At 33.7% G+C, this 13,085-nt stretch overlaps 1 protein-coding gene and 1 pseudogene across 8 annotated transcripts; one reads left to right on the plus strand and one right to left on the minus strand.

Moving 5' to 3' along the window:
* Positions 1 to 4,703: 4,703 nt before the first annotated feature.
* LOC145092134 (tetrahydroberberine oxidase pseudogene) lies at positions 4,704 to 6,565 on the minus strand (annotated as a pseudogene).
* A 1,547-nt stretch (positions 6,566 to 8,112) lies between these two features.
* On the plus strand, positions 8,113 to 11,534 carry LOC145092136 (uncharacterized). Of its 8 annotated transcripts, none has more exons than XM_079030041.1 (7): positions 8,115 to 8,591; positions 8,835 to 9,002; positions 9,617 to 9,755; positions 9,853 to 9,925; positions 10,412 to 10,517; positions 10,595 to 10,683; positions 11,379 to 11,534. In XM_079030041.1, the coding sequence occupies exons 2-5, from the start codon at positions 8,887 to 8,889 to the stop codon at positions 10,414 to 10,416; spliced, it is 333 nt and encodes a 110-aa protein (XP_078886167.1). In that variant the 5' UTR covers positions 8,115 to 8,591; positions 8,835 to 8,886; the 3' UTR covers positions 10,417 to 10,517; positions 10,595 to 10,683; positions 11,379 to 11,534. The 8 variants fall into 8 exon arrangements, 7 of the variants coding, with proteins under 7 accessions (XP_078886170.1, XP_078886169.1, XP_078886168.1 ...); XR_013702433.1 differs by adding an exon at positions 9,422 to 9,519 and having other exon boundaries at positions 8,122 to 9,002; XM_079030044.1 differs by having other exon boundaries at positions 8,113 to 9,002; positions 10,607 to 10,688.
* Positions 11,535 to 13,085: the final 1,551 nt, after the last annotated feature.

Here is a 13,085-nt window from a genome sequence, read left to right on the forward strand (position 1 = left end):
TGGCGTATTTATATACAGCAGAGAGCATACAGTTGACTTCAAATGGGGTTATAAAAATTGTGATCGGTTCAAATTAAGGTGTTTGAAAAACCTCGGAAGGAGGATGGTGATCAATTCAAAGATGTTTGAAAAATGCGGGAAGGAGGATGGTGTTCAACTGATTCTATTTTAGTGTATACAGGTGCAGCGTTGAAGATATATGGCGTGTTGACTTATTCCCTATAGAGTACTTAATTCGCATTCTAAAAACCAATGGAGCAATGAACAAATTGATATTACATATGTTCAGATTTTTAGCGTTTTTATTTAAACTTTCTGATTAAAATCTTTGCTAAAATTTTAACTACACACGTTTTTATAATAATTATCAAACTTATAAGTAAACGTTATCTCATCAAAAGTATATTTTTCTCAAACATAAATTGAAAATATTTCTTACAATGTATGTGCTTAATTTGCTGGCGCCGTATACCAAGTCCTGGGACTAGTTTGTAGATAAAGGGTTGACTTTGACTGTGGAATATAAGCATACAAATTACAAAGCGATTTTACTTTTAACATCAATTCAAATGATGGGCTCCTCACCGTTCTTAATTAATATTCAAAACCTACAAAATATGATTATGTTTTTTAATTATACACTTTTAATACATTCTTATTTAATATAAGTTATAGATTTCTTTAGAACAACTAAAATTAACATTTAAAATCCCCTAAATAAAGGCAGAATATTCATAAAGTAATGAAAACACATAATCTATCACTAAAATAGAATAAAATAAAAATAGAAATTGTGTGATAATTATGCAAAATTAAATTTGGAGACTTATATGGTGAAATTTGGGATCAAAGATCGGCAAATTGCCTACGCACTCAAGGCCTGTTTGGTTGCTACCGCCTACGGTCCCGGCCAAGGGTCGTTTGGAGGATTAAACAATGAGACACTCATACAGTCGCTTCTCTATCGAGATATAAGACCTGTTTGACTGTTTTTAACATCAATGAGTAGATTGTGATGAGACATCCATGCCGGTTGTCAAACCAAAACAAAAAAAAAAAAAATACATTATCAACAGTATAACAGCCTGTCTATCTGCTAGATGTGAAGAAACCATTTGTACACGACCGCATGAAGGTGGCAATGTACATGCATCGACCACCATGTATTTAGGGATATCAAATATCTATCTGAATCATATTTGATACCTTTAGAAACTATTATGTTGTCTTAAATAGGCCCCGAAAGCATGGTACGTTTGATTTGATCAACGAGCTACTAATTTCGGTTTTCACCATAACCAAACCGATTCATCTATATGTATCTAACAATCATTTAATTCCATCACTTACCAACTTCTATATGCATATGACATTATTTTCACAATGTCTTCCATCGAGCTTCTTTAATAATTAGTTCAGTAGTGAATTTGCTATAATAGACCTTGGTAAACTTAAATTATATTTTAGGCGTCTCCTGTTTATTCACCTAAACGGCTATTTTTATATCAACAAAAGTATGGAAGAGAGATTCTATGTCTGTTATTATACTTCACTAAAATCTTATAACTCCATCCGAACTAGTTCAAAAAATTGATTCAATAGGCACCCCGATAGATTATCCTAGTTTATATCGTAGCTTAGTCAGTATATCATTGCAAGGTCTATCATAGCAAATTCACTATTGAACTTACTATTAAAGAAGGTCAACGGATGACATTGTGAAAATAATGTCACATGCATATAAAAGTTAGGATATGGTAGCATGGAATGATTCTTAGATATTCATAGAGGGATCAGTTTGGTTTGGGTGAAAAACGATGTTAGTAGCAATAGGAATTTCATCTTGCCCATGATATGGAGCAAACTAGACATCTATATCTAACCACATCATGAAATTTTGACTTTCGGAGTTCTAATAAATTTATTATAATTTTTGAAAGACAATGTAAGAAATACGTGACAATACATACCTGTTTAAGAAGATTGTGAATTATACCCTACAAGGAGTTGGAATTTGGTAATTTGATTCAAAGTTTAGCGAAACTAGACTCATAAACCTTTCCACAAGACTAAAATTTATGATTTTGGAGCTTTCAATATTCTTGTAAGATTTTAGAAGTTTGAGGATAGGCTCAGTGAAATTGATCATATTAACCTTAAGGTCATGACCTTAGGTGTCCCATGAAAGACTTAATGATTAAGATTTAACTTTAAAACTTTTATCATAATTAATGGTTACTTATTAGGCTATCAATATATGTAATTCAACTTAACCCGAACGTCTTGATTCTCTGCTTAATGAGCATTTAGTGTTAGGAACTTGACATAAAAAATCATCTTATTAGGGTTAAGTTACAACCCATTACCCTCCTTATGACACTAAATGTCTTAAAAATCGAGTCCCTTAGAAAACTATCACCTATTGGTGGTCGGATGGTGGTGTTGTGGTGGTCAATAATTGTCAAAATACTCTAAAACAAAGTATGATGTTGATTAAGTATAAGTGGAATAATTGGAAAATAATGCTTTTACATTCATTTGTGAATCATCACAAGTAATACAACTATAAGCGCATTTGCAAGGTGGCCTACCGTGGCTGAAACAAACACAAACACACACACACATATATACACACACAGCAACAACAGGAGGAGCTGGTGGTTAAGGGAGACAATCGACCTCCAAATTCACAAAACCATAGAAATCGAAGGGCCAATGACAGGAAATAAACGCACCACCCAAACACATCCATTCTTTGGGGACTGTTGGTGGCGGAAGGAACATGCCGACGATCGTGGTTGTGGAAGTAGTGGTGGCTATTCCCGGTAGCCAAAAGAAAAAGAAAAGAAAGTGTAAATGAGATAATTTGATACTTAATAAGGGTAGATTACGATCTGTAAGGGCGTACTTAAATTGGAGTCGGCCACAAGAAAAGTGCCCAACTCTCTCCCGACGATCTCCAAGAGAGAAATATAGGCTTTAAAGTTTCATCACTAACTCTCCCATAACGACACTATCTGCCCAGAAAACAAATTTCTTGACTAAAGACATATTTACAACTTGTCACATTCAGCCCCTTACTTTAAATTATTATTATTATTATTATTATTATTATTATTATTATTATTATTATTATTCATGTTATTATAATTATTATTATTTTATTTCCATATTTATTATTTTGTTTCTTAAAATTTATCGAATGTCTTTCATTCCTTCTATTCACTAATTAAAGTTCTTTAGAATTTTTATCCCTAATTATAATATTATTAATATTAATTGATGTTAGTAATTTCTAACCAGAATTAGAACATTACATCCCACCTCCTAAAGCTACAATTGTTTATTGAGGCAATATTATTGACATGAACATTACATCTAATTCGGTTCAACAATCGCACACTAAATACTCTAAATTCATAGAGACTGCATTTATTTTTTCAAGAAAAGGCGTTCTCGACCACATTAACGTACATTCCGTCAAGCTCAAAATAGGCGGAAATCTTCATGATTGGTGTATTGAATTCTCTATTAACTGATTTCTAATTAAGTTTGAACATTTGAAAAAGTCTCCTCTCCTGATCAAACTGTGGCAGGTGTTAGTGTATAACCTGCCTATGGCCGGTTCTTTTAAAAGTGTTATAATATTTGTAATTATGTGATTTAGATATCGAGGAGAAGCTCCACAATTACCAAATATTTAGGCACGCATGAAACAGAAAAACGTTTAGTCTTCTGATTCTTGATTCCGATAGATCTCATCCCACATGACTAGTAATTGCAACATGATGGTTCTCGTTAACAAAGTAATATAGTTTTAATGTTTATTGAAAAATATTTAACAAGGCCAACTTAACCAAGATATAATTAGTAATCTCATACCTTCAAGACACAAGTTTTCCTATTGAAATGGAATCTATTAAAAGGAATGAGCACATCATATGTATAACCTAATTGACTATTTCTAGCTAGTGGAATCAGAATGCTAGTTCGCATGCATTTTACTATTTAAATTTAATTTGTTCAAATTAACAACTACAATGTTGACTGAAGAATGTTGTATTCGGATAGTCACGTCAATTCTTATTTAAATAAAGTAAAAGAATGTATAATAAGTAAATATGGATCGCGTAAAGTTACGGATAATTTAACTAACTTTTTGTTCAAAGCTGCCACTTTTGATCAAATCAGTTTTTATTTAAAAGTAGATGTCGAACAAACAAACATACTCATATTATTTATGCTGTGAAAAATTATTATACTTACTTAATTAAGTAATTTATTCATATTATTATGTATAATTTGGTTTCATTAGTACCACATATACTGATTATTCTAGAATTAAGCATTCAAACGAACTTGTTTTGGGTTTGAATCTCACATACTAAAAATTTGGTGGCCCGCGCCATTCTAAATAAAAGTTTATATAATATCTTATAGATTTTATACGTTTACATAGATTGACCTGTGAAAAAAAAATATTAATAAGCTTAATGTTTTAACGTTATTTTCTGCCAAAATATTGATCATAATGTTTTAGGTTTGCCCCCACAGGATGACTCTATGACAGGTTCGGTGTAGTCATACAGCTAACCTCTTTTTTTTTTTTCATAGCACGTATCTCAAGTCTAAGGTTGAATTGACCCAAACTATTTTAATCAAAAACATAATATATAGACAAGAGGAAGCATAAGGAAGAAATATGATATAAAATGTCTTAATAAGACAATGTATTTATTAGATAAATTCATAATTAGAATTTGACCACATGCTTTTAGACATCTTTGTTAGCATGGAGATCATATACACTAGGAAAAGAAACTGACAGAAAGTAGCATTATTGCTAGTTTTTCATGAAAACAATTAAAAGAATTAATAAAATGCATCTGTTGGGTGTTTCTGCAACCGCTTAGCTGATCGGGGGTTTTAGAAAACAGGAATACTCTGTGGGCGCCTAAAGAAATTGTGAGGATCGACTTTGGCCTTGATTCGAATCAACTTCTTGAAGTTGTCCCTCTTCCAGTATCTCTCACCCCAAACACTTGCTTCTTTGTAGTTAGCACTTCCAACACCCAAATCCAGATCATTGTAGTTGGAGTATGCCTCTCTGGGGTTGTTTGACACATAAGGCGTCATTAAAGCATCCAAGCTTCGCAGCCAAGCTATCCTCCTGAGGGATGTAGGTGTTGTGTCTGAAGGTTGACCGTTAAAATTGACAGTCTTTAGAATTTGTAAAAACACCCCCGCTCTATGAGGATACGGAATTGCTGTCTCTGAGAAATCAGCCATCCTTCCGCCAAATGGATTGATCATCAGAAGCGCCGATTCATCGTTTTGCATAAGCTTTCTCCATATCTTCTTGAGTCCTTTTATGGGGATGGGTGCGCGGGTGTAGTCTGATTTGCTTTTGTTGTTCAGCTTGGCAATGGCAGATCGGTTCGTCAGAATCTCGGTCGGGGTTGAGCTTGGCAACCCCCAAAACACAAGGGTCGACTGCACCATTCTAATTTCTTCACAAATCTCTCGGGTAACACCGAGCTCTGGAAATTTTCTGTAAAGCAACGGAAGCAATGTGTCGGTTGTGCCCTGATATATTCCTTCAAACATAATTCTTATGGTTTTCTTGGTGGTGTTGCCGATATATTCGGCAAAAACTTGAGTTCTTATGTGCAAATTTCTATCGATATTCGGTGCAACGTATTGATATTTATGGAAGATTTCGGTAGCCCCTTGTTCCAAAGTTTTATTCAGTATAAAGACGGTTACTTTTTTTGGAACTGGAACCAAGCTCAGCTTCCATGCAAGAACAATTCCGAAACTTGAAGAACCACCTCCTCGGATCGCCCAAAACAAATCTTCTCCCATTGATTTCCTGTCGAGAATATTCCCATCAACATCCATGAAGCGAGCATCCAGAACATTATCTGCAGCAGTACCGTATTTCCTCAACAGGTTTCCGTAGCCACCACCGCCCATGTAACCACCAACACCCACCGTTGGGCAAACACCTGCCGGGAAATACAAGGTATCGGTCTCTCGCGAAATTTTGTAGTAGAGTTCACCAAGCGTAGCGCCTGCTTGGACCCAAGCAGTCCTTTTTGCTACGTCCACGTCTATAGACCTCATGTTGGTGAAATCAAGCATAACAAAGGGAACATCAGCAGTGTATGAGAGGCCCTCGTAGTCATGGCCCCCACTCCTGATCCTGATCTCGTACCCGTGTTTCTTGGCGCAGTATACACATGTTTGTATAAGGGTTTCCTCCATAGGTGTCACGATCACTGATGGTCTACGTGTGGAGGGCTTAAGGAACCTGGTGTTTTGAACTGCCACTTGCCAAATGGGTAGGAAGGAAGCATTGACAGGGGTGAAAATGAGTTGAGAGACGGTAGTCACATTGTTGGATTTGGACAGTAGGCAGCTTATTAGATCGCCAGAACTTGAGGATGATAAGGACGTTGCCCATGAAACAGAAAGCAAGAAAGTTAGAACCATGAGCAAAACTGAAGAACTAAGTTGAGACTTCTTCATGTTTAGTTAATTTGGTGAGCTTGATCAATAGCAATGGCGTATTTATATACAGCAGAGAGCATACAGTTGACTTCAAATGGGGTTATAAAAATTGTGATCGGTTCAAATTAAGGTGTTTGAAAAACCTCGGAAGGAGGATGGTGATCAATTCAAAGATGTTTGAAAAATGCGGGAAGGAGGATGGTGTTCAACTGATTCTATTTTAGTGTATACAGGTGCAGCGTTGAAGATATATGGCGTGTTGACTTATTCCCTATAGAGTACTTAATTCGCATTCTAAAAACCAATGGAGCAATGAACAAATTGATATTACATATGTTCAGATTTTTAGCGTTTTTATTTAAACTTTCTGATTAAAATCTTTGCTAAAATTTTAACTACACACGTTTTTATAATAATTATCAAACTTATAAGTAAACGTTATCTCATCAAAAGTATATTTTTCTCAAACATAAATTGAAAATATTTCTTACAATGTATGTGCTTAATTTGCTGGCGCCGTATACCAAGTCCTGGGACTAGTTTGTAGATAAAGGGTTGACTTTGACTGTGGAATATAAGCATACAAATTACAAAGCGATTTTACTTTTAACATCAATTCAAATGATGGGCTCCTCACCGTTCTTAATTAATATTCAAAACCTACAAAATATGATTATGTTTTTTAATTATACACTTTTAATACATTCTTATTTAATATAAGTTATAGATTTCTTTAGAACAACTAAAATTAACATTTATAATCCCCTAAATAAAGGCAGAATATTCATAAAGTAATGAAAACACATAATCTATCACTAAAATAGAATAAAATAAAAATAGAAATTGTGTGATAATTATGCAAAATTAAATTTGGAGACTTACATGGTGAAATTTGGGATCAAAGATCGGCAAATTGCCTACACACTCAAGGCCTGTTTGGTTGCTACCGCCTACGGTCCCGGCCAAGGGTCGTTTGGAGGATTAAACAATGAGACACTCATACAGTTGCTTCTCTATTGAGATATAAGACCTGTTTGGCTATTTTTAACATCAATGAGTAGATTGTGATGAGACATCCAGACCGGTTGTCAAACCAAAAAAAAATACATTATCAGCAGTATAACAGTCTGCTAGATGTGAAGAAACCATTTGTACACGACCACATGAAGGTGGCAATGTACATGCATCGACCACCATGTTTTTAGGGATATCAAATAACTATCTGAATCATATTTGATACCTTTAGAAACTATTATGTTGTCTTAAATAGACCCCGAAAGCATGGTACGTTTGATTTGATCAACGTGCTACTAACTTCGGTTTTCACCATAACCAAACCGATTCATCTATATGTATCTAACAATCATTTAATTCCATCACTTACCAACTTCTATATGCATATGACATTATTTTCACAATGTCTTCCATCGAGCTTCTTTAATAATTACACTACTAGAAAACCGAGCATTAGCGACAGATTTTAGCGACGGAAAAAATCCGTCGCAAACAGCTACAGATTACCGACGGATTTCCGACGAATAAGAAAACGAAAGTATTGGGATACTTAGTAACGTTTTTTGCGACGGATTTGCAACAAAGTACACTAGCGTCGGTATATACCGACTGTTTACCGGCAGAATTGAAGAAAGTTTTAGTTTTGTTAGTAATCCGTCGGTAAATTAAGTCTTCTTATTTATAAACATGAGGGCAATTTGGTCGATTACAATTTAGGGCTACTGTTTCACTTGAGCGGGGCTACGCATCACTTATCCTAAACCAACAAAGCCCCTCCCCATTCTCTGTGAACACCGGCAACCTGTAAATCTTTGTTCCAGGTGTAGAGACGTGGACCTTCAACCGTGTTCAATCCTTCCATCTTCACCGAAATCAGTCGACAACATCGTGTTCAATCCTTCCATCTACAGCTCAGACTTCCGACTTCCGACATCTATACATTCATAGTTCAATCTTCGACCTCAATCGACCAAAAATTGAAGAAAGAGAAAAATGAAATCAAGATTGTTTAGTATTTGCTGTTATTGTGGTTAAAGAGGAAACAGTTTCGAATTCTTACAAAGGTAATAAGTCTCTGTAAAGATTCTTAATCTCCTTTTTATGTTGATATTGGTATTTTGAATGATCTAACCGTTGATTTTAGTTTTTTTGAAATATTAACTTTTTGCTAGCGATTTACTCAACGTTTCGAGATTTATTTTTGTTTTTTGCTTGTCCTTTACGAAGATTCTTGCAATTCAAGTATTTTCGTGGTGTTTCTTTCCGTTATCCTTTTTAATGCACGCCGACTGTTTGTATAAATGCAGGACTGAATTTCTACCACTAATCCAAAGTTTCTAGAACCAGAGACTATTAAGAATGGAGAAATTAGACGATTTAGAAGAGACTTCTGATTTGGGATTTGAGTCATCAACGATTTCTGCATTGGATCAAGGAGCGGATAATTCTTTTGCTCACTATACAACTTACCTCAGGTATGTATGATTTCTTATATGAATTGGTGTTGATGTTATCAATAAACTTCATCTACAAAAATTCCAAACACTGTCATAAGTCTATCTGCTTAGTTGAGGTATTATTGTGTGTGCATAAGTTTTAGTTTACTTGTCTTTCTTCTAAGCAACTGGTACATTGTGCTTTAGAGTTTAGACAAGTTTTTATCTATAAAACAATTCTAATTTCTGTATGGTAGAATCAGTAGTACTTGGTGGTTCTATGTTTGGGAATATTTCATTGGCAATCAGTAATGAATATCGGATGCGACGTGGCATTATACAGATAGATAGCTACTAAATTAAATTGAGTCCCGATATCCTTCCTTCTCAACTCCAAGAATATTCTTCTCTTAACATTTTTTTGATTTCTTCTTTTATTTTTCATTTTCAATTGAAAGGTACAAATGCACAAGTCATCTATGCCAACCAACCAATCATATGCTTATCTTGATCCGCTTTAAGGACATAATTTGTAACCCAAGATCTTGTAAAAGAGGTTTGCTTGCTAAGAATGTTTTAGACTGAACAAGAAAAGGGACATCTTTCATTACCCAAACAACTCATAGTTAATTCATCACCTGGGGTTGAAACAGGTTAGAGCTGCAAACAAAATACACACAAGAAGAGGTGGAATATGACTTACAATTGGTAATTGATAAGGTTAAAGAAAAATTGAGAGACATAAAGAGCCTTGAAGTATCTCTATGGAGTACTCCCTTCTATGATATCAAGGTATATCTTTCACTTTATCACTGCTAGTATCAAAACATTGCATTACAGTTTTAGGATTTGTTGTCTCTTAGCATTATGTTATGTTTTTGTTGGTGAGGTTATGTTGCTGATGAAGTGTCATGGTAAAAGGAAATGGCACCATTTTTTTAGTAGGCCTGCCACTTGTGAAAGTAAGTTCAAATGATATATATATATATATATATATATATATATATATATATATATATATATATATATATATATATATATATATGTTATTTTTGTGTGATATCAAATGTTTCAAACTGTCTTGCTCAAGTTAATCTATTTATTTTTTAAATAAAGTTAGAGCAAATGTCCATAAATAGCAACTTACTTTACTCTCACTACCAATATTGTCAACATACTTTACTTGTTTAACGATAATCCATTTGATTTTAACAAGTAGTGGCCACCTTTTGTTATTGTGGATCGAGTATAATTAGTATATGGCCATTTCATCAGCCATGTTGTTATAATAATTAGCAATTTAGCATCCTCATCAATCTCTCAATGCTACTGTAATACACCAAATTATGTACATGTCCTATATCTTAGCGAACTTAAATCCATGCTTTCCTCTTCAATTGTTTCTAGTTTCATGTTCAGCTTCTTATATGCTTCACCTTTTGTTGCAGGTTAGCTATTGGTTCATCTTTGTTTAAGTAGTGGATAAAGAAAATTCAAAGTGAAAAAGGACTCCCTGTGGATGGATTTTTGTCTCTAAAACAAGTACACATTCAGGTATTTTCTTCAAGCTTCTTGTTAATCAGTAATAAGTACCTTATCGGTCAATTTCTTCTAACAATTTGATACTATAGTTGTTGATATAGGAGTTGACATATTTGGCAACCGTCTTGGCTTTGTCGAGTTTAAAGCAAATGTAATTGAAATGGAAACATGACAAAAGGTATGGTACATGTATCAAAGTGGGTGGTCTCATTTATCAAATTAGCCATCTTTTTAGCCTTTTGAACAGTTATTTCACAATGGGTCATTTGTGAAACTACTTTACTCACAAAAGTCTCCAAAAAATGTTATTGAACATTTGCTAAAAGTTGTAAAGGTGACTCAATTCTAGGGAAGCTTTATACCTTTTAGATTTCTTGAGATGATAAGCGGCTGCCTTTTATTTGAAATAATTTGACATTTTTAAGGGTTAATAGTGAGAAATAGCAACGTCCTTTACCAGAGTTCTCGATTATGGTATCATACATTAAAGTTCATTCATAATAGCAATCTACTTTCATTTTGTTTGTGATTATAGCAAAGTACATTGCTATTACTATTAAAAATAGGCTGCCATTACGAGTAAAAACTTAGTATAATCATGAAAAAATCTAAAATGGTTTCCTATTATAATTATTTGAAAGTATGTAACTATAATGAGGAATTTCAGAAAGGTACGTTGCTATTTCTCATCATTAACTCTTTTTTATTCAAACTTCAGATGGAGGAATATTGTACTTAAAATCACATATTCTTACGTATTATCATAATTGCTACTTCTTAATAACATTCATTTTTACTATTTTATCCCCCTTTATTGTAAACATTGGAGGGCAATATATAAATATCTCTCTAGCTAACAACTCTCAATGACAGGTGTGGAATCCACGAGCTAATCAAGAAGGAATTCTCTATTGGTTGTTGACAATATTTTACAATATGGATTGAAATTTATGGTATTTGATAACATGGATTGAAATTTATAGATTTAATGTATGTCAAATGATTGAAATTTATGGATTTACTTTTATAGTTGTTGGTTTTAAAATATAGATTTGATGTATGTTTAAAAAGTTTATGTGTTGAATATGTAATTATTTTTAGTTTTTAATTTCTTCATTAATTTGTAAATTTTTTTATAATGCCAAAATCCGTCGCTAATCTGTCACAAAAAAAATTGGTAGTCATTTCGAGATTCTATCGGTAATCTGTCAGTAAGTTATTCTGAATTCCGTCGGTAATCCGTTAGTAAATTATTTCACATTCCGTTGGTAATCCGTTAGTAAATTTTTCTGTCGGTAATCCGTTGCAAATAATATTCTGTTGGTGATCCGTTACTATTACCGACGGAAAAATCTGTCACTAAAAATTTGCCATATCCGTCGAAAATCCGTTACAAACAATTAGCGACAAGAATATACCGACGGATTTTGGTTCGTTACAATTCCGTCGGTAAAGAGCATTAGCGACGGATTACCGACGGTTTTGGCCGTCGGTAATGCTCTTTTTTGTAGTAGTGTTAGTTCAGTAGTGAATTTGCTATAATAGACCTTGGTAGACTTAAATTATATTTTAGGCGTCTCCTGTTTATTCACCTAAACGGCTATTTTTATATCAACAAAAGTATGGAAGAGAGATTCTGTCTGTTATTATACTTCACTAAAATCCCATAACTCCATCCGAACCAGTTCAAAAAATTGATTCAATAGGCACCCCAATAGATTATCCTAGTTTATATCGAAGCTTAGTCAGTATATCATTGCAAGGTCTATCATAACAAATTCACTATTTAACTTACTATTAAAGAAGGTCAACGGAAGACATTGTGAAAATAATGTCACATGCATATAAAAGTCAGGATATGGTAGCATGAAATGATTCTTAGATATTCATAGAGGGATCCGTTTGGTTAGGGTGAAAACAGATGTTAGTAGCAATAGGAATTTCATCTTGCCCATGATATCTAACCACATCATGAAATTTTGACTTTCGGAGTTCTAATAAATTTATTATAATTTTTGAAAGACAACGTAAGAAATATGTGACAATACATACCAGTTTAAGAAGATTGTGAATTATACCCTACAAGGAGTTGGAATTTGGTAATTTGATTCAAAGTTTAGCGAAACTAGACTCATAAACCTTTCCACAAGACTAAAATTTATGATTTTTGGAGCTTTCAATATTCTTGTAAGATTTTTATAAGTTTGAGGTTTAGAAGTTTGAAGATAGATTCAGTGAAATTGATCATATTAACCTTAAGGTCATGGCCTTAGGTGTCCCATGAAAGACTTAATGATTAAGATTTAACTTTAAAACTTTTATCATAATTAATGGTTACTTATTAGCTATCATTATATGTAATTCAACTTAACCCGAACGTCTTGATTCTTGGCTTAATGAGCATTTAGAGTTAGGAACTTGACATAAAAAATCATCTTATTAGGGTTAAGTTACAACCCATTACACTCCTTATGACACTAAATGTCTTAAAAATCGAGTCTCTTAGAAAACTATCACCTATTGGTGGTCGGATGGTGGTGTTGTGGTGGTCAATAATTGTCAAACTACTCTAAAACAAAG

This window comes from Lactuca serriola, chromosome 3 (genome assembly GCF_051521515.1).
Source record: "Lactuca serriola cultivar US96UC23 chromosome 3, Lser_US96UC23_V15, whole genome shotgun sequence".
NCBI classification, from domain to species: domain Eukaryota; kingdom Viridiplantae; phylum Streptophyta; class Magnoliopsida; order Asterales; family Asteraceae; genus Lactuca; species Lactuca serriola.